Below are 22,428 nucleotides of genomic sequence, written 5' to 3'. Positions count from 1 at the left end.
TGACAAGCATGGTTCCATCTGTTTTTCTGCTTTTTGCAGATTATTATTTGTTGTCTCTACTTCTGTTTTTAAGTTTTTAAATCCCTTTATTATTTTAGAGGAGATTTGGAAGGAAGCAAAATTGGGTATGTGTGTTTGTCATCTTTATCTAGAAATCCTTGTCTGAAATATTTTAGGTATTTTTCTCCTTTCCTTTAAAGAAACTTGAGTCTGGAAGCTATCTGTTTGTCATTTCTTTACTGTTTACCTTTGACATTTTAACTAGCGTATTAACTTCACAAAAAGTTAATCAGTGTCTTTAACTTGTCTTAAGGACTTTGTTCATTCCAGTCACCTCATTTCCCACTTCAGTGCTGTTGTTCAGTATTCTAGTTTCATTTTTATATTTTTAATCCCAAAAGTTAAACATTGTTTTGTGTATTTTTTATTTACCTCATGTTTACCATTTTGTTAAGCTCTGTTTCATCTTGAGTTACAGATATTTCCTAGGTGATTCGCCTTAAGTATTCCCTTTAGAAATTCTGGTGAGGGCCTATTGGTATCAGTGAATTTCACCTAGAAAAAGAAAGAATTTTCCTTATGTCTTTCAACAACTTTATTGAGCTCTAGTTTATATAGCATACATTTAAGTTGAAAATTCACAAAAGTTTCTTCGCAATTATTAATCCATCACCACAGTCCATTTTAGAACAGATTTATTATGCAGAAAAGAAGCTCTGCATCCTCAGGTATCACCTCCCGATTATCCACCCTTTGGCCCTAGGCAACCACTATTCTGTTTCCTGTTGCCAGAGATTTGCCATATAAATTGAATCACATAATATATGGTCCTTTCAACTCTCTTTTGCTTAGGATCATGTTTACACAGTCAGACATAGAAACAGAGATAAAACTTCTTATTGAAAGAGCTAAGATTGCTTACCAAATAGAGAGATAGCTGATCAACTTTGGAGGTGAAGTGGAGAGTAGGAGTGAGTACATACATGGACACAAACATGGATGCACAACACACAAAACATGTAATTCATATAAGCCCAGACACAGAAAGACATGGAAGCAGATAGAACTTGTGTAAGTGAGGAAGGGGTTAGGGGTAGACTACATTTCTGTTTTTAGAAAATAACATTGCATCTCTTACCATCTCCTGTCACATCTTAGTTATGTTCCACCTGGTTAATGTAAGACACAAAGGTTAACATGCTGAGCTGCTAATTACAAGGCCAGAAGTTAGAACCCACCTGCTGATCAAAGTGAGAAAGAGGAGGCAATTTACTCTCCATCAAGAATTCAGCCCTCAGAAGCTCACAGAGGCAGTTAGTTCTACTCAGTCCTGAAGTGTGCTTTGAGTCAGAATCTTCTCAATGATAGAGCGGTGGTTTTTAGTTTTATCAATATTAAATTTCTTTTTGTGACTAAATTATATTCCATTGTACCAAGGATAAATAAAAAAATTACCACTACAAAAAAGTCATAGATACCTGCATTAAACTAAAATATCCAAATGTGGAGCTATTGTTTCTAAACATATCTTCCATCAAGGTCTAAGCACTTCTGAAGGCAGTATTTTTATTTCTCCAACTCTTCTCCCAAAGAATTATGTGCCACATGAAAATAAGTTTGGTTCCCCTGGGAGACTCCACTTGTGTTCCTTTTATAAATTATCCTTGAGTTTGGGGAACAAAAAGGGGTCTGAAGGCTTAATATCCGGGCTGTAGGCTAGATGGGGTATGGTTTCCCAAGGAAATTCTCAAAGGATAGCTCTTGTTATCCCCGAGAATGAGGGAGGGAGGTGCACTGGTCGTAATCAGAAAATATTCCTTAGTGTACCGTTCCTGGCCTTTGTCTCACTAACACACTTCTCAATTTTCTTAGAACATCTACCTAATTAGCCCCTATGATCATCTTATGTCCTTAAAAAAACAAATCCACTCAGTTTACACCTTTGGGATCCTGAAAAATAGTGGCTATAACCTTCTGGGCTGATTTCTCTGTCTTGAATTTAATTGGCCCAGCAGATCCCCTCAGAAGTCAGTTGTGTTTGGAATTTTTTTAGAGCACCCTAATGCCGTTAAGACAGGAGTATTACTTAGAGAGCTTGTCTGCTGCCATCTGCTCTCCTCAGAAACATATTCAATCCTGGTTCATTTTGAAGAAAGCTGGGTATGTGTGAACTGGAACCAAAGTAACAATAACATTTGAACTTACCCGTTAGATGTGCCACACTATATCCATTCATCAATTGAGGGGCATTTGGGCTCTTTCCACTTTTAAGGTACTATGAATAATGCTAGTATGAAAATGCCTATATATGTTTTTATATGGATATGTTTTCATTTATTCTGGGAGCCATAGTGGGACTGTGGGTTAGGCATTGGACTTCTAACTGCAAGCTTGGCAGTTCAAACCTACCAGCTACGCTACACTGTTGGAGAAAAATTAGGCTGTCTTCGGTAAAGATTTACAGTGAGGAGAATCCTTTGTAGGATTGCGACGAGTCGGAATCAACTCTTCGGCAGTGGCTTTTTGGGTGGATATATTATTAGGTCATATATTACTGTGTTTACTCTTTGAAGGAACTATCATACTTTCCCAAGAGTTACGGCATTTCACCTTTCCAATTCCTTTACATACTGGCCACCGTTTGTTATCTGCCATTAGAACATAGCCATCCTCGAGAGTGTGCAGTGGTACCTCTTTGTGCTTTTGATTTGCATTTCCCTAATACAGGTGTTTGTGTGGCATAGAGGGTCACAGCAGTTCCAACTCACCACTCGATCATCAGGAGAAAGATAAGCCTTTCTGCTCCCATAAAGATTTATAGCCTTAAAAACCTACGGGGGTGGTTTTACTCTGTTCTATTGGATTGCTATGAGTTGGAATCAACTTGATGGCCATAGGAAAGATACATAGATGGCAAATAGCATATTAAAAAGGTTTACCATTATATGTCATGAGAGAATTGCAAATTAAAATGATGAAATATCACTGTGTTGTTATGTGCAGTCCAGTTGATTTTACACCGTAGTGGCCTGACCCCATGTGACAGAATAGGACTACCCATAGGCTTTCTGAGAGTTAGCAGTTGAGTGCTTAACTTTTGAACTACCAGGATTCCTTGCCAACCTGTTGTGTTCCCCTTGGTCGATTTTTATCTCATTTATCTCATAGCAACCCTGTAGAACAGTAGAACTACCCCAGAGAGTTTCCTTGGCTCCAATGTTACTGGAGCAGACCACCAGTTCTTTTCTCCTGCGGAGCCATTGGTGGGGCGTCTGCAAACCTTTGGGTTGACTGCTGAGTGCTTAGCAATTGTGCCACCAGAGCTCCTTTCCAAACTATTAGATTGCTTAAAAATTTAAAAGCTGACATTATCAAATTCTAAGAAAAATTGAAGCTACAGGAACCATGGCTTCTTTACAGGAATGTAAAAGGGCGTAGCTACTTTGGTAGACAGCTTGGCAGTTTCTTATAAACACAGGCTTACTGATACGGTTCAGCATGGCCTGTTAGTGTTCAATCCGATTGAGTTGAACATTTATGTCTATATAATAATTTGCTGGGGGCCAGCCTGAATCCCAACTACTACATGGACACCTGACCCTCCATGGTCCCCCCCCAGAAGAATTTACTTCAAAGGACGGCATTGAATCTGCAGCTCCAAGAGAGGGACATATCTGATAGGAGCACATGGGAGCAGATGAAGGGGAAGGAGGAGAGCATGGTGGACATCATGGCCCAACAGGTCTTGAGGACAATGTACACAATTAGAGCAGCCAGTCCACTGAGAGGACCACATGACCGGCCCCATTATGAGTCATGATGCCCCTCACTGACCCACAGCCCTACAGGGGACAACACCGGAGACAACACCCAATAGGATCCGGCCACACCGAGGCAAAACACGGGGTGCAACAGAACAGCAAGGGAACGGAGCAGCGAGGTCCCCAAGGAATACTGAAGGTGGGCTTTGGGGCCAGGGCATGGTACCCCAACAGACTGGACTGGAAGACACTCTTAAAGGCCAACAAACGATCTTTGAAGCTTTTCTTTCTTGTTGTGTTTTGTTCTTTTCACATTGGTTTCTTCTTGTTGTATATTGTTGCTTGGTTTTGCTCTGTCTTGTTTTTATGCATGTTATTATCTCCGCAGGTCTGTCTAAATAAGATAGGCTGGATGAACAAGTTCCGGGGGGACATGGGAGAGGGGGAGATGGGGAAAGGTAGTGGTGTTAACAAACCTAGGGACAAGGGAACAACAAGTGATCCAAATTGGTGGTGAGGAGGGTGTGGGTGCCCTGGTAGGGCATGATCAAGGGTAATGTAACCAAGAGGAATTGCTGAAACCCTGGTAGGGACTGAGCATGATAGTAGGACAGAAGGAAAGTCAAGGGAAATAGAGGAAAGAGCTGGGAGGCAAAGGGCATTTATAGAAGTCTAGAGAAAGACATGTACATATGCAATTATATATATGACGATGGGGAAATAGTTCTATGTGCCTATATTTATAGGTTTAGTATTAAGGTGGCGGAAGGACATTGGACCTCCACTCAAGAACTCCCTCAATGCAAGAATACTTTCTTCTACTAAATTGGCATTCTATGATGTTCACCTTCCCAACACAACTGCTGAAGACAAAGCGGGTGAATAAGCAAATGTGGTGAAGAAAGCTGATGGTGCCCGGCTATCAAAAGAGATAGTGTCTGGGGTTTTCAAGGCTTGAAGGTAACACAAGCAGCCATCTAGCTCAGAAGCAACAAAGCCCACATGGAAGAAGCACATTAGCCTGTGTGATCACAAGGTGCCGAAAGGATCAGTTATCAGGCATCATCAGAAAAAAAATCTTACCATAGCGAATGATGGGGGGAGTGTGGAGTGGAGACCCAAAGCCCATTTGTAGGCCACTGGACATCCCCTTACAGAAGGGTCTCAGGGAGGAGACGAGCCAGTCACGGTGAGATGTAGCAATGGTGAAAATACAACTTTCCTCTAGTTCCTAAATGCTTCCTCTTTCCCCACTATCATGATCTCAATTCTATCTTGCAAGTCTGGCTAGACCAGAGGATGGACACTGGTACAGGTAAGAACTGGAAACACAGGGAATCCAGGGTGGATGATCCCTTCAGGACCAGCGGTGTGAGTGGCGATACTGGGAGGGTAGAAGGAGAGTGGGTTGGAAAGAGGGAACCAAATACAAGGATCTATCTACCTGTGACCTCCTCCCTGGGGGACGGACAACAGAAAAGTGGGTGAAGGGAGACTTCGGACAGGGCAAGAACCCTTAATAATTCATAAATTATTAAGGGTTCATGAGGAAGGGGGGAACAGGGAGGGAGGGGAAAATGATCTGATGTCAGGGGCTTAAGTGGAGAGCAAGTGTTTTGAGAATGATGAGGGCAATGAATGTACAATGTGCTTTACACAATTGATGTGTGTATAGATTGTGATAAGAGTTGTATGAACCCCTAATAAAATGATAAAAAATAATTTGCATGTGAATATTTATAGCAATCTTATATTTTGCCAACAACTAGAAGCCATCAAGGTGACTTTCAGTAGATGAACAGATCAACACAGAGTGGTACTTCTATCTATACTATGATATATTTTTTCAATGATAGATAAGATTTGCAAGACACACAAAACAAAACTCATTGCCATTAAGTCAATTCTGACTGATGGCAACTCTATAGGACAGAGTAGGAAACTGCCTTGTGGTTTTATGAGACTATCTCTTGTTTGTTTGTTTTGGCTGTAACTCTTTATGGAAGTAGAAAACGTCATCTTTCCCCTGTAGAGGAGCTAGTGGTTTCTTGTAACCCACTGTACCACCATGGCTCCTTTAAGCCACAAAAAAGACACCTTAAGTACATATTGCTAAATGAAAAACCCCAAAGCAAAGAGTGCATATTGTATGATTCTAACTATCTGACATTCTGGAAAAAGAAAACTTCAGAGACAGTAAAAACATAAATGTTTGCCAAGACCTGGGAGTTAGGCGAAAGGATATATACAGGGGATTTTAGGGCAGTCAAAATATTCTGTATGGTACTGTTATAGTGAATACATGACATTATGGACTTATCAAAACCCATAGAACTGTATAACAGAGTGAAACTTAAAATGGACATTAGCTAATTAAAAACAAATTATAAGTGTATTCCAGGTACTGGTTAACAAAGTAGATAAGGGCCCAACTCTTGTGGACCTGAAGTCAGTAAAACACAGAAACCAGAAATATTTTTGCGATGTGATAGCAAATAATTATGGTAATTATTTTTTCTTAATTCCTTTATTAGGGACTTATACAACTCATCACAATGCATACATACATCAATTGTGTAAAGCACATTTGTACATTCATTGCCCTCATCATACTCAAAACATTTGCTCTCCGCTTAAGTCCTTGACATCAGCTTCTCATTTTCCCCTCCCTCCCCCTCCCTCATGAATACTTTATAATTTATAAATTATTATTTTGTTATCACTTGTTCGACGTCTCCCTTCACCCACTTTTCTGTTTGTCCTCTAGGGAAGAGGTCACTGGTAGAGCCTTGTAATCGGTTCACCCTTTCCAACCCACCCTCCCTCTACCTTCCCAGTATCGCCACTCTCACCACTGGTCCTGAAGGGATCATCCTCCCTGGATTCCCTGTGTTTCCAGTTCCTATCTGTACCAGTGTACATCCTCTGTTCTAGGCAGACTTGAAAGGTAGAATTGGGATCATGATAGTGGTGGGAGAGAGGAAACATTTAGGAACTAGAGGAAAGTTGTATTTTTCTTCGTTGCTACATCGCACCGTGACTGGCTCATCTCCTCCCCGAGACCCTTCTTTAAGGGGATGTCCAGTGGCCTACAAATGGGCTTTGGGTCTCCACTCCACACTCCCCTCATTCACTAGATATCAAATAATTAAATGGCTACTTTAAACTGGGTAGTTAGGGCAAACCTCTCTCAGGATATTTAACTTGAACACTTTAGTGTGAGAGGTCATTAGCTCTTTAGAAGCAATAGCATTTTTGGAATAGTGGATGTGATCACAGTGTGTTTGAAAAAGAATTGCGTTATCAGTGGTGAGAATCATGCTATGTGGTGAGGCCAGAGTTACTTTTGAGTAGGGATTGTGTGGGGCTCCCTAATCGGAATTGGGATAACTTCCCACCCACCCCCAAATGAGATAGGGACCTATTAAGATGTTTTAAACAGAGTAAAATGTAATTTTCCATTTTAAAAAGACTTCCGACTATTCTTGATGGTGGGAAAAGGAGATGAGAGGGTGCCAGAGTGGAGGCAGACAAACCAACTTAGTGGCTAGGGATGTTTGCGGCTAGAATGAAACAAAGGTGTATTTTAAAGTGTATTTTGCAGGTGGAACTATTAGAACATGTTGGTGAGCCTGAAAAAAAGAAGAATCAATGAAGATGCCTATATTCTTAGCTTTAGCAACTGGGTGATGCAGGAGGGGACAGCTAAAGCTTAGGTAGATGCAAGGTATGAAACTAAAACCCACTGCCATTGAGTTGAGGCTCACTTAGACCCTTGAGGACAAAGTCAGACTGCTCGTTAGAGTTTCCAAGACTGAGTCTTTATGGAAGGCTTAGCTGTCTCCTGTGAAGCAGCTGCCTTAACAGCAGGAAGCGTTTAAACCACCACACCACCAGGGCACCTTAATGCTAATTTCTAATAAATAAGCTACACTATTAAAATGGGATTTTCCCATTAGTAAACTTGATATAGATCAGTAAACAAATTCAAAATGAACACCCATATATTGGAATTTCCCTTCCTCTTCCCCCTCACCCCCTTCAATTTAATTGTCTGATGGCATAGTTCTGTAGCCCACAGGCTTTGGGGGGTGAGTATTGAGGAAATAATCACGGTGCAGAATGTGGTAATGATGACCTTTTATCACCAGTACTTTGAATTAAAGAATCTCCTGTGAAATTCATTGTCAAGGCTTTTATGTTACAACTCATTTTCTCTCTATCCTTAGTGACTCCTAATGACTTTATTTATGGTTTACATCTCCCTATTTAAAATAATTTTTTGCTATTAATAATTTTATTGGAAGGCTCTTCCAAATCATATAGCAATCCATCAGTGTATTAAGCATACTTGTACATATGTTGCTTCCAAAACATTTTCTTTCTACTTGAGCCCTTGGTATCAGCTCCTCTTTTTTCGCCACCCCCCTTGTGAATCCTTGATGAATTATGTATTATTATTGTTATTTTGTGTCTTGCACTGTCGATTGTCTCCCTTCACCCACATTTTTGTTATTTGTTCCCCTGAGGGGTGTGTGAGTGCACAGGTGCGCACTATATATCCAATCTTGTGATGAGTTCTCTCTTTCTCCCATCATCCCCTTTCCCTCATGTTATCACTACTCCCCGGACTGTCCCTGAGGTTTTTAGCTGTTGTAAATTCCATGTGTCAAGGGCTCTTATCTGTACCAATGTGTGTACTCTGATCTAGCTGGATTTAGTGTGGGGTGGGGAGGGAGAAGCAAACAGGAACTATTGGAATGATGCGTGTTTTGTTTATGCTGTACTACATTCTGGTTGAATTTTCTCTTGTAACTCTTCTGTGGGGGGGTGTTCAATTGTCTACAGATGGGCTTTGGGTCTTCACTCCAACCGCCCTCTTTCATATCGATATAATTGTTTGTTTTGGATCTTTTGATACCTGGTATCAAATCTCATTGACAGCTCATGATCACATGGACTGGTGTGTTTTTTCCATGTAGGCTTATTTGCTTCCCTGGTAGATGGCTGCTTGTTTAATTTCAAGCCTGTAAGACCCCAGACATTATTATCTTTTTATAGCCCCACACTATCAGCTTTCTTCACCACATTTACTTATGTACCCATCTTGTATGGAAGGTGAACATCAAAGAGAAAAGCACCTTTTTTAATGGCACAATATAAATAAATAAAGGTCAATCAGAAATTATGTATCAGACCAAGGGCATGAGTTAGTCACTATAGATGAGGCTAATTTTACACATTGTCATGTGTTAATCAAAAATTAAACCAGTAGATTTTTTCTCTTTTTATTTATTTTTTAATTGTTTTATTAGGAGCTCATACAACTCATCACAATCTATACATACATCAGTTGTGTAAAGCACATGTGTACATTCATTGCCCTCATCATTCTCAAAACATTTGCTATCCACTTAAGCCCCTGGCATCAGATCCTCATATTTCCCCTCCCTCCCAGTTCCCCCCTTCCTCATGAGCCCTTGATAATTTATAAATTATTATTTTGTCATATCTTGTCCTGTCCAATGTCTCCCTTCACCCACTTTTCTGTTGTCCATCCCCCAGGGAGGAGGTCACAGGTAGATAGATCCTTGTATTTGGTTCCCTCTTTCCAACCCACTCTCCTACCCTCCCAGTATCGCCACTCACACCGCTGGTCCTGCAGGTATCATCCTCCCTGGATTCCCTGTGTTTCCAGTTCCTATCTGTAACAGTGTCCATCCTCTGGTCTATCCAGACTTGCAAGGTAGAATTGGGATCATGATAGTGTGGGAGGAGAGGAAGCATTTAGGAACTAGAGGAAAGTTGTATTTTCACCATTGCTACATCTCACCGTGACTGGCTCGTCTCCTCCCTGAGACCCTTCTGTAAGGGGATGTCCAGTGGCCTACAAATGGGCTTTGGGTCTCCACTCTGCACTCCCCCCCCCCCCCCATTCACTATGGTAAGATTTTTTGTTCTGATGATTCCTTGTACCTGATCCCTTCTACACCTCATGATCGGACAGGCTAGTGTGCTTCTTCCATGTGGGCTTTGTTGCTTCTGAGCTAGATGGCCGCTTGTTTACCTTCAAGCCTTGAAGACCCCAGACACTATCTCTTTTGATAGCCGGGCACCATCAGCTTTCTTCACATTTGCTTATTCACCCGCTTTGTCTTCAGTGGTTGTGTCGGGAGGGTGAGTATCATAGAATGCCAATTTAGTAGAAGAAAGTATTCTTGCATTGAGGGAGTTCTTGAGTGGAGGTCCAATGTCCTTCCGCCACCTTAATACTAAACCTATAAATATAGGCACATAGAACTATTTCCCCATCCTCATATATATATTTGCATATGTACATGTCTTTCTCTAGACCTCTATAAATGCCCTTTGCCTCCCAGCTCTTTCCTCTATTTCCCTTGACTTTCCTTCCGTCCCACTATCATACTCAGTCCCTACCAGGGTTTCAGCAATTCCTCTTGGTTATATTACCCTTGATCATGCCCTGCCAGGCCTGCCACACCCACCTCACCACCAATTTGGATCACTTGTTCCCTTGTCCCTAGGTTTGTTAACACCACTTCCTTTCCCCCCACCTCCCGCTAGCCCATGTCCCCCTGGAACTGTTGGTCCCATTGTTTTTTCCTCCAGATAGTTCATCCAGCCTATCTTATTTAGACAGACTTGTGGAGATAATAACATGCACAAAAGCAAGACAGAGCAAAACCAAGCAACAATATACAACAAAACAACAAACCACTGACAAAGAACAAAACACAACAAGAAAGAAAAGCTTGTAGTTAGTTCAAAGATCTTTTGTTGGCCTTCAGAAGTGTTTTCCAGTCCAATCTGCTGGGGAAGCACGCCCTTGCCCCAAACTCCACCTTTAGCATTCCCTGTGGACATTACCGCCCCATTCCCTTGCTGTTCCACTGCACTCTCCCAGTGCTTTGCCTTGGTGTGGCGGAATCAGATTGGGCGCAATTCCCACACTCTGCCTACGGTGCAGTCCCCCGCAGGGCCATGGATCAGTGAGGCGCATCATGTCTCATAGTGGAAACCAGTAGATTTTATAGTTTTCTTAGGAGAAATTAATGTTCAATTTCATTTTGCCAGACTAGTTTTATAATAAAAATATTTTTCAAATAGAAGCCCATTTTGGTATAAAAACCCTTCATTTTATGATATTTTGTTTGTGCTTATGTTTATAATTTTTTATATAGTACCTGACAATAGTAAGTGCTAAGTAAATTAAATGGCATTGTTTCCTTCTGTTGTGCATAGAGTCCCTGTGGGTTGAAACCAACTTGATGGCACTCAAAAACAACAAATAAATTTAGCTCTTTTATCTTTATTGTATTTTGCTACTTTCCCCTATGACTGTTATCCTTGTTGGAAATATTTTCAATATTTTCAAAAGCCTAAAAACAATTTCTTTGTAAAGAACATGTAAATTTTATGTAGATACTACTCATATAAATGATAAACATTTACAGAGGGATCTTTTTATACATGTGCATCTTTATGACAACCCTATAAAAGTAGAAGTGGTTAGTTATCCTTTTTGTTTTACCCCCAAACAAGAAAACTAGGATCTAGAGCAGGGGTTTTCAACCTGTGGGTTGCAACTCCTTTGAAGGTCGAATGATCCTTTCACAGGGTCGCCTAAGACCATTGGAAGACACATTATTTCTGATGATCTTAGAAACCTAGACACAGCTCTTACGTCTTTATCCAGGCGGGTCCATCCACATGCAGAGACACCCACATGTGAGTATCTGGCATGAAGACTGTTACCCATGCTACACCAAGCTTCAAGACAAAATTTCATTTATTTGTTATTAGAAATAAATATTTCACAATACAGAATTACATATTTTTTGTGATTACTCACTATGCTTTATGTTCAGTTTGTAACAATGAAAATACATCCTGCATATCAGATATTTACATTATGATTCATAACAGTAGCAAACTTACAGTTATGAAGTAGTAACAGAAATTATTTTATGGTTGGGGTTCACCACAACATGAGGAACTCTTAAAGGGTCGCAGTATTAGGAAGCTTTGAACCACTGATGTAGAGAAGATAGATAAGTCAGAGGTAGCCAGATACAAAATATTGGAGTAAAGGGCACTGGTGGCACTGTAAGTGATGAGCTGCTAATTGAAAGGTCTGTGGTTTCAGTCCTCCAGCTATCAGTAAAGGTTACAGCCTTGGAAAACCCTGGTGGGCAGGGTACTCTGCCCTAAAGGGTCGCCAGAGTTGGAATCCATTCCTGCTCAGTGGCAACAGCTTCGGTTTTACAGGTTTAAGTGTTGGTGTCAGCAATCAAGTCCAAGTTTTCTAACTTTATTGTAGAATCTTTGAAATGTAAATGATGCTGCTTTCATGGGGAATTAAACTGTTATGATTCGCGACTGTGAAGAAGATATGTTGTTTACTTAGTATAATTCAATAATAAGTTCTTTATTCATTTCATTACAAATAAGTGTGTACTGTTTGTTAGGCTCTTTGGTTTTATCAGTGAACAAAAGACCAAACTCTTTACATGAATTTATATTTTAGCCAAGGAAGAAGATAAAACGGGAATTACTAAGTCAATGTATTAGTATATTAGTAGATCATATATTCTGTAGGGCAGAATCATCGGTACCAGTTAACATCCCACACCTCACCAAAGAGAAGCAGTTTCAGCTATAACATTAGAGGTGATTAGGTTAATTAAATATTTGACCAATAGTAGCAGGTTAATTTTTTCCCCTTCATTTTCTTCTGTTGACTTGTTTTTATTCCCTTGTTAGGGGGTTAATTTTTAAGTTGACAATTTTGTATGGCCCTCATATGTTGTTATAAATAGCCAAATGGCCCTTGACAGACTAAAGTTCCCTCCCCTGCTATAGGGGAAAGAATGTATAAGACAGGTGGGGCAGATTGGCCAAGAAAACAAAAAGAACAAGAGCTCAAAAACTAGATAGAACATGCTGGCATGTTTGAGGAGTGATAAAGGAAGAGATAATGTGCCTGAGGAGAGAAGAGTAGAAAGAAGGAAAGAGACCTGGAGGTTGAATTCAGGGAGTGCACCTCATAATATAGGGTATTGTGGATCTTTGTAAGATTTAGACCTTTATTCTGAGTAAAATGGGGGAGACTTTACCGGGTTTCGAACATTTCAGTAAGTCATCCTTTATGTATCATTGCACTTTGATAGTAAAAGGAAGCAGTGTAGAAACAAAAAGACCTCTGTTAGGTTTTTGCAGTAATTTAGGAGAAAGATGGCCATCAGAGACAAGTCTGATCAGATTTGTGGTAGTAGAAATGGTAAGAATGGTTGAATTCTAGGTATATTTTAAAGAGGCTGACAATAGCATTTGGTGACAGTTTGGAGGGGAAATATGAAAGGCAGGGAAGAACAAGGATGATCCCAACGTTTCTTAGCTTGAGCATCTGGAAGATGGAGTTGCCATCAAATGAGATCGGAAGGATTGCAGGATAGAATAAGTTTATGGGTATGACCAGGAGTTCAGTTTTGGTTATGTTACATTTGAGGTGTCATTTAGATATACAAGTGAAGCTGTTTAGACTTTAGTGATGAGCTGGGCTAGTGATACAACTTTGGAATGTGTTGGTTAGAGAAGAGCTCTAAATCTGTCCAATATTGAGAGATTGAAGGGAGAAGAAATCTTCAAAAAGCCTGAGAAAGGGACAACTGGTGAGGTGGAACATAGACATAGACAATATCATCTGGGAACTCAAGGGAAGAAAGTAAGCTACAAAGGAAAAATCGACTGTTAAGATTTTGCTGGATAGGTAGAGTGAACATTAGAATTGACAATCATATTGAGCTATGTGAATGCCCTTGGTTATGATGCGGTTTTCAGTGGGACATGGGAATGACCTGGCTAGCATTATTTACATGTCTTCTAAATGGGATATTTTTCTAAGCTTACAGTATCTTCTTTGCCATGTTCAGGTGTGACGTCCTATTGGTGGTATGTCTGACAGTGGATCACAACTTTGTTCAATGGGTAGCCTGACCATGAAATCACAGCTTCAGATCACTGGTAAGTCTTAGAGAAGGCCCACTACTCTAATTAATTTTTGCCATTTCTAAGTTAAAAATAATGCTAAGAAAATCTTCATTGTCTGTTGCATATAAGGTCCTGAATTAATATTTTTCTAAATGAATAGATTAACCAAATTTAGCTATGTAAAATAACATTTTTATTTAGATATTTTTGGATATTTTATAAGTTTTAAAAAATGATTTTTCGCTTTTGTGGGAAAGCACTGGCCAGTTTAACAGTTTGTATATGTATAGCTCGGTGATTTTGATTATACAGTTCCTCCAGCTGTCTAACAATTCTCACCCTCCTTTCCGAGGTGTTCCTCCTACATCAACATGTGCTCCTTGTTCCCTGAGGTTCTAGTCTGACCTATGAAGTTACTGGTGTCACTTTGATCCCTTATAGATAGATGTTAATGAGCACAATGCCCAAGGAAGGCATTCTTTACTACTTAGATTGTTTAGTTTTAAGTTAACAACACCAGGGCATGTTTTGAGTTTAAGGTTTAAAGTTTACCTTAGGATGCAGTAATTTTGAGCATTCATCCAGCCTTCCATGGCCCCAGAAAGTCTGGATTCCATGAAGATTTGAAATTCTGCTTTGTATTTTCTTCCTTTTTATTAGAATTCTTTGGTAAAATCTTTCATCAAGATATTTAGTGATGGATTTATGTGCTGCACTCTCCCCCCAACATGTTTGCCTGAACAATTGTTTTTATTGTTTTAAATAATTTTACTGAGATAGAATTCTCATACCATAAAATTCACCTGTTTAAAATATGTTTTTTAATATATTCAGTTGTACAACATGTGCCATAGTCAATCTTTGAGAATTTTCATCATCCCCAAAAGAAACCTATTCTCAATAGGAGTCATTCTCCATTTCCCCCACCTGCCCCTAGTTCACAAATAGGCTACTTTTTATGTCTGTTGATTTGCCTGCTCTAGATATTTTGCATAAGTGAAGTAATATAATAAGTAGCTTCTTGTGTCTGGCTTCTTTAACTTGACATAATATTTTTAAGATTCATGTTATAACGTGTGCCAGTATTTCTTTTTAATTGCCAAATAATATGCCACATTTTATTAAGTTATAACATTTATTATTTGGTGACATTTACATAGTTTCAGTTCTGCATATTTCAAATACTGCTGTTTTATGAATATTTGCATACAAATTTTTGTGAGGGATCTGCTTTCAGTTCTCATGTATAATTGCTGGGCCATGTGGTATACTAAGAATAAATATGTATATATGCTCATTAACATTTATTGTACTTTAGATGAAGGTTTACACAACATAATAGTTCTTACACAAATTGTTCCATGACATTAGTTGTAATCCCTACAATGTGTTAGCATGCTCCCTATTTCTTCCCTAGGCTCCCCGCTTCTGTTCATTCGGTTTCTTGTTCTTCCTTACCTGCTCATCTTTCGGTTTGGACAAATATTGCCTCTTTTGTCTAGTAAAGTTGATTGTTCAAGTGAACACATTCTTTATGTCTGTTGTTGTTTACTTTATAGTCCTATCTTTTTTTTTTAAAGATTGCCTCCGGAGTAGCTCCAGTTTCAAGTTAGAAAGTTGTTTCACGTCAGTGGTCCTAGGGGGCTCCTCGAGTCTCATTCAGACTAGCAAACATGGTATTTTAAAATAAAATTGTTTAACATTTTTTACCAATTCTACCTTGGGGTCATCTTGGACAGAATTTAGGGTCAAAAGTTAAATGTAAATAATTCGTAGTGCTATTGTTTAGGAAGTTGGCTGCAAGTTTTCACTTTACTAAATACCTTATAAGCATATTACAGGAAAGGCAGCTTTATTTTTCTTTTTAGAGCTTCTTCCAGTATGCAAGTAATATTTATTCTCCACGATAGAAACCAGACTTGTTTATAGAATTGATATATTGCATTTAGCTTCCTCAAATTTGAGCTGAATATGAATGGTTTTCTGTGTTAGTCTTGCAGATGAATCAGAGTAACTTACTGAGGGCAGCTCCTTTCGGAATTCCTGTTGGCATTAAAATAGCTTTCTTGGGTATCTAAAAGTACCTGAATTGATCCCATGTTGGGAAATTGTTTGCTTTTTTTAAGTAGTTTTATTGATATAATTCGCATATCATAGATATTTTGATCATATTAAAAAGCGATGTATAATCATCACCACAATCAATTCTAGAATATTTTCTTTCTTCTATTAGAAGGGAAATTTAACTTTACAGTGGAATTTATCAGAAAGACAAAAAATTTAGCAGCAATAAATAATGATGGCCTTTAAAAGTTTGTGGAAAAATGAAAGGAAAAGATACGGCATTTTTCCATAAACTTTTTGATGCCTTTTCATATGCAGTAGTTAATAAATAACATATATATTGATAACATAGCAGATACTGTCATTTCATTGATAAAAGAGAAACTGGCAAAGATGAGGGACAGCAAGGTCAGTTAGCATAAAATAGTTCACCAAGACAATTCTCTACATCTGACTTTGGTGAATAATGGATGAATGGGACCATAAAAGTTGCAGCCACCTGATTGCAACTATTAATCTTTCTCTGGAAGAATAATGAAAATCAAAAGACATGGAAACATTTGGTTTAATGGACTAATAGAGCATGGAAGCATCAGTCTCCATGACCTGAGACCAGAATTAGATGGTGCCTAGCTACAACTACCAACTGCTCTGAAATGGATTACATTAGAAGGTTCTGGATAGTGTGGGCGAAAAAAAGGTAGAAGATTTTTTCAAAATAGGAATATTCAAATGAGAACCAAATTTTTCTGTGATAAACAAGTTCAGTGAAATTAAATGCCATTCTACAAAAGCTGGACCGGAGAAATTTTTTTAAAGTTCAAATCTCAAAGTTTAGATTGCATAGAACTTTGTTATTCTACGAGGGAGGAGGTACACCCCCCCACCCCACCCCACCCCCCAAAAAAGGGAGGGACCCAGTGGCGTTGCCTGGGAAGGTTCTCTCTGGTCACAGTGAATGTTTTCATGAAAACAGTTTCCTTGTGATGGCTGATTTAAGAGAACAACAGCTTGTGGCTATGAACTTTTGTTTCCTGGTTGTGGGAAATGCTGCAGAAACTGTTGTGATGTTGAACACAGCTTACAAGGACAGCACCATGGGAAAAACTCAAGTGTACGAATGGTTCTCTTGTTTTAAAAAAGGTGAAATGTCGACTGATGACAAACCTTGTTTTGGATGTCTGTCAAGTTCCCAAATGGACAAATACTTCAACTCCTGGTGCATTTGGAATTCATTCCACCAGGTCAGACCATTAATCAAACTTTCTAGTTAGAGGTTCTGCAAAGATTGCATAACTGTGTGAAAAAAAGGCCTGATTTGTGACTTTTACTCATAAAAGTACGTACCTGCTCATGTAGCCATCTTGATGCACCAGTTTTTGGCAAAATACCACATACCTCTCTTGCCCCCCACAGTTTATTCAACCTGATCTCTCCCTGTGTGACTTACTTTTGTTTCTGCGAATGAAGAGACATGAAAGGACAATAATTTGATTAAATAGAAGAGGTGAAGGAAAAAAATGGAGGTGCTGTCAGCTATCCAAACAGATCAGTTTGAAAATATTTCCAAAAATGGAATTGCAGACTTGACAAATGTATTAAGTATAATGGAGAGTACTTTGAAGATGATAAAGTTGTTTTGTAAAAAAATTAGATACATACCTTGTAGTGGGATTCCGGTTTTTGGGGGGTTACCCCTTGTAAATAAGGTTTCTTGCTATTTTTTCCTTGTGATCAGTGGATTGCTGCAGTCAAGTCTCGGTAGTGAAGCTTATCTTTGGTCTTGTTATGTACCATTAAAAAAAACCCCAGAAACTTTTTGTGCCATGGGGGGAAAAAACGATTTCCAGATCAGGAATAATAGCAAATTTATAATGAAGCTCTTGAAAGAAGTGTACAGGAATAGTGCCTTACATAAAACAATTTTTAGACGGATTGAGTATTTTAAGGAAGGTTGTAAAGACTTTAAAGATGAACAAAAAGAGATGTTGGCACAGTTTGGGTACTGCTTTTTTGTTTTTGATTTTTTAATCTTTCAAGGATGCAGGTCAATCACAGGGGGTTACTGGGGAAAACATTTTTTTAATTGAAAAAGTGTGTTGATGAGAAAAGGGCCAGGAAAGTTACACAAAACTTTTTTCTAATCTTAATGCACCTGCTCACTCTTTAAGGGTAGCAAGGGCTGTCCTATGAAAATTTTATTAGGAGACCTTACCTCATCTGCCACCCTACAGCCTTAATCTTGTCCCTTCAGACTTCTTTTCATTCCCCAACATCAGAGGGCATTTAAAAGGAACATAATTCGAGTCCTTCAAGAATGGCAAACTTCCATGTTGATGCATAAATCAGAGTGCAGAATTTTTGAGGAAAGGGTTAAAAGGTGCAAACATTGCCTTCAGAAGCATATAGACCGAGGTGGGAGGATATATCCAGATATTTTAGTTTTAATAAAGATTTCTGTAATTTTATAGCAACATTAAAAAAAACTTACGCTCATATGTGGTTTCAAACCACAGAAACTTGTTTCTAACATCACTGATCATTTTTCACAAACATAGATAATGCTTCTCAGATCTAAATCACCAAGTACTATAGGAGTCATACTAGGGGATTAGAGGATGAAAGAAATAAAAGCCCCCCCGCCCTTTCAGAAGAATGCACTTCAGAGGACACCACTGGGGCTGCAGCTTGGGGAGAGGGGCTCTTCTGATTAGAGCGCACAGGAGAAACACAAAGGGATGGAGAGGGAGGGGAGGATATCCTGGTGGATCAAGACCCAAGGATGAAATTTCTGCTTGGAGCACACAATGCACAGAGAGGACTTTAGGGCCGGCCTCACCACGAGACACGACCACCCTCATTAAACCATAGTGCTGCAGGGGATAATAATGGAGACAGTGTGGGAATTGGGCACAATCCGACTCCATTACCCAATCTGAAACTAAGGGCATGCAACAGAGCAGCAAGGGGAGTAAAGTGAAGAAATCCTGGGGAATACCAAAAATAGACTTTGGAGACAGAGTGTTGTACCCCATTATACTCAACTGGAAAACATTTGTAAAGGCCAACAAATAGACCTTGAACTATTTATAGACCTTTCCATTTTTGTAAGTGGCTTTCTTTTTGTTATTGTTGTTTTGTTGGTATTGACTTCCTTTGTTTTCTTATTTGGCCTTGCTGAGTTTTTGCGCTTATTAATGCATCTGCATGTCTATCTAGATAACATAGATGGGATAAATAACTCAGAGATGAAAAGAACAGGAGTAATGGTTCTGGGGAGATATGGGAGAAGGGGAGGCGGGAGAAAAGAAGGGGTGTGGGTGGGGGGAACCAACCCAGGGACAAGGGAACAACATGTGAAATAAAATCAATGGAAAGAAGGACATAGGATGCCTAATCAAGGGCAGTGTAGCAGGGAGGAATTATTAAACCTTAATAAAGGCTGAACATGATAGTGGGACAAGAGGAAAGTAAAAGGAAATAGAGGAAAGAGCCAGGAGTCAAAATATATTCATAGAGGTCTAAATACAGGCATGTACATGTGTAAATATATATATATATAAACAGGAGAATAGAACTGTGTACTCATATCTATATGTTAAGAATTAAGATTACAGATGGACATTGGGCCTCAACTCAAATACTGCCTTAACACAAGAACACTTTGTTCTAAAAATCCGGCATTCTGTGATGCTCACCTTCCCTACACAATCGCTGTAGACAAAATGGGTGCATAAGTAAATGTGCCTGGCTATCAAAAGATACAGCGTCTGGGGTCTTAAAGGCTTGAAGATACACAAGTGGCCATCTAGCTGAGAAGCAACAAAGTCCACAGGAAGAAACACACCAGCCTGTGTGATCATAAGGTGTTGATTGGATCAGCTACCAGGCATCTAAGATCCAGAACAAAATCATACCCAAGGTGAATGGGGGTGAGCATGGTGTGGAAACCCAAAGTCCATTTGTAGACAATTGGACATCCCCCTATGAGGGATTACAGGGAAAACATGAGCTAGTCAAGGTGTAATATAGCATCGATGAAACACACAACTTTCCTCTAGTTCTTTGATGCTTCCTTCGCCCCACTATCATGACCTCAATTCTACCTTACAAATCGGATTAGACCAGAACATGCACACTGCTACAGATAAGAGCCCCCAACAAGGGAATCCAGGATAGATAAATATCCCAGGGCCAACAATGAGAGTAAAGATACCAGGAGGATTAGAGGATGGGTTTGGGGGTCGGGGGGAAGAGGGGGAATCGATCACAAGGATCAACCTATAACCCCCATCTTTGGGGGATAAACAACAGAAAAGTGGGTGAAGGGTGATGGCAGAGGAGGTAAGATATGAAAATAATAATGTATAACTTATCAAAGGTTCGTGAGGGAGGGTGGGGCTGGGGGAGAGAAATGGGTAGCTGATATCAGGGCCTCAAGTGGGAAGAGAATGCTTTGAAAATGATGATGGCAGCATATGTGCAAATGTGCTTGATACACCGAATGAATGTGTGGATTATGATAAGAGATGTAAGAGCCTCCCATAAAAGTATTTACTAATAATAAAAGTAAAACTCATCACAACCAAATAAAATACCATGTAAGAAGCATAGACACAGGAGCAATTGAACTTTTAGAGTTAAAGAAGCATTCAGTTAAAAATGCATGAGGCATTTTTCTCTGAGATAAAAGGTTTTATTGAGTGAAAAGGAAAGAACACTATCCCTGGAGGGAGCAGTATATATAGAGGCATGCAGGTACATAGTAGAGCACCCTTACAGAGGGATGGCAATAAAAGCAGAGGATAATTAGAATGCCAGAGGACAGTGTAAGGGTGGATATGGATTAGAACACTCACCTCACTTAGATGCTTCAGTGATTTAGATGCCACCAAAAAGACAGAAGTTTGTTTGATCTATGTGAAGTCATAGATTCAGGACCACTAGTGAGCTGTGCCCAGATTCCCAGACTGAACTTTGGGTTATATATCAAGCTTCTTGAGTAGTCAGAATACAAGTTGCTGTACTCATTTCAGGACTCACTAGGCTTAAGTACTGGCATCCTCTGAACTTACTTTGTAGCTAAAGAAGATATCCCGAGTACATGAATACTAAAAACCAAACGTAGTGCCATTGAGTTGATTCTGACTCAGTGACTATAAGACAGGGGAGAACTGCCCTAGTGAATTTCCGAGTCTGGAACTATTTACAGGAATAGCAATGTCTTTCTCCCTTGAAGCATCTGGTGGTTTCAAACTGCTGACCTTGCAGTTAGTAAATCAACACATAACCACTCTGCCACCAGGGCTCCTAGGGTACTTGGAAAGGATTACTTTATGGAGAAGCAAGGAGTTGGGAGCCATTGGTGTTCTGCTTGATTCTCTTCTTCTTGTACCCTCCAACAGGATATAAAAGGCTACTTTAGAGTAAAGGTGACTTTTAACTTGATGATAAAACTATGGATCACAACAGAGTATTGTCCAGTATGATGCTGAAATACGAGCCTCCTAGGTTGGAAGGCACTAAAACACAGTTGCTACAACAAGGGAGTCAAGCATACCAGTAATTATGGAGATGGTGTAGGACTGGACAATATTTTATTCTATTGTATGTGGGGTCAACATGACTTGGGATCAAATTGACTGCATTTAACAACATGAGATTCTGAAGAAGGAGGAGGGGGAAAAAGACCCCCAAAACCACCCAGTAGTTTGTAATCCGTTTCCTTCAGTGACTTTCTATTAGACTTAAAATAAAGTTCCAGTTCCTTATCTTGATTTACAAAAATATATGTGATCATCTCATTTACTATTTTGTGCTTGCTAAACTTTTTTAAATCTCAGATATGCCAAGTTCCTTTGCCTCTGCATAGAATGATCATTTCTCTCCAACCCCAATTTCCCACAATGCTGCAATACTGCCGCCCCACCCCACCCCGCCATTCAGATAGTTGCTTAAGTCACTTCCTTAGAAGGCCTGGCCTTAACACCAAGTCACATTTTGACACAGCAACCTGTTTTTTCTCAATAATTTAACCCTATGTGGGATATAATCTCTTGGAGAGCTAGGGCATTTTTTATTCTATGCACTGTTATATTAGCAGAATATTGAGCGATATCTACACATAGTAGACATTCAAATACTTGTTAATTATGTTTGTTGATGTACTTTATAATAGATATTAAAAGATGTAAAATTGGTAGTTGGGGTCTACTGATGGATATTTAGGTAGGTGATGTGGGGAAGTCATATATACTAATCTCAATTATTGAAATGTTTTTTCTTTTAAATAGTCATCTCAGCGAAACTCAAAGAAAATAAAAAGAATTGGTTTGGACCAAGTCCTTATGTGGAAGTCATAGTAGATGGACAGACAAAGAAGACTGAAAAATGCAACAATACGAACAGTCCCAAATGGAAGCAACCACTCACAGTGTAGGTTTGCTTACAGTGTAAGCATTTGCTAGAGTGTATTTTGTTAAGTTATCAGAAATGCACCTTTACAATTTTTTTGCTCACTTGATTTCTTTGGCTTCCCCCTTTTCCCATTTTTTTCCTCCATTTCTTGACTTCTTTCCCCTAGCCTTTTTTT

At 39.4% G+C, this 22,428-nt stretch overlaps 1 protein-coding gene across 3 annotated transcripts in view; it reads left to right on the top strand.

The window, feature by feature from the left end:
* ITCH (itchy E3 ubiquitin protein ligase) overlaps positions 1-22,428 on the top strand; it is a 117,008-nt gene that overhangs the window by 27,795 nt on the left and 66,785 nt on the right. For all 3 annotated transcript variants that reach the window (XM_075563753.1, XM_075563752.1, XM_075563754.1), the window contains 2 exons: positions 13,715-13,805; positions 22,130-22,271. In XM_075563753.1, coding sequence (XP_075419868.1) covers positions 13,736-13,805; positions 22,130-22,271 — 212 coding nt within the window. In that variant the 5' untranslated portion in view covers positions 13,715-13,735. The remainder of the gene's footprint in view (positions 1-13,714; positions 13,806-22,129; positions 22,272-22,428) is intronic.

This window comes from Tenrec ecaudatus, chromosome 12 (assembly GCF_050624435.1).
Source record: "Tenrec ecaudatus isolate mTenEca1 chromosome 12, mTenEca1.hap1, whole genome shotgun sequence".
Taxonomy (NCBI): domain Eukaryota; kingdom Metazoa; phylum Chordata; class Mammalia; order Afrosoricida; family Tenrecidae; genus Tenrec; species Tenrec ecaudatus.
Note: the sequence above shows the minus strand (reverse complement) of the source record. Positions and strands in the feature narration are given on the sequence as shown.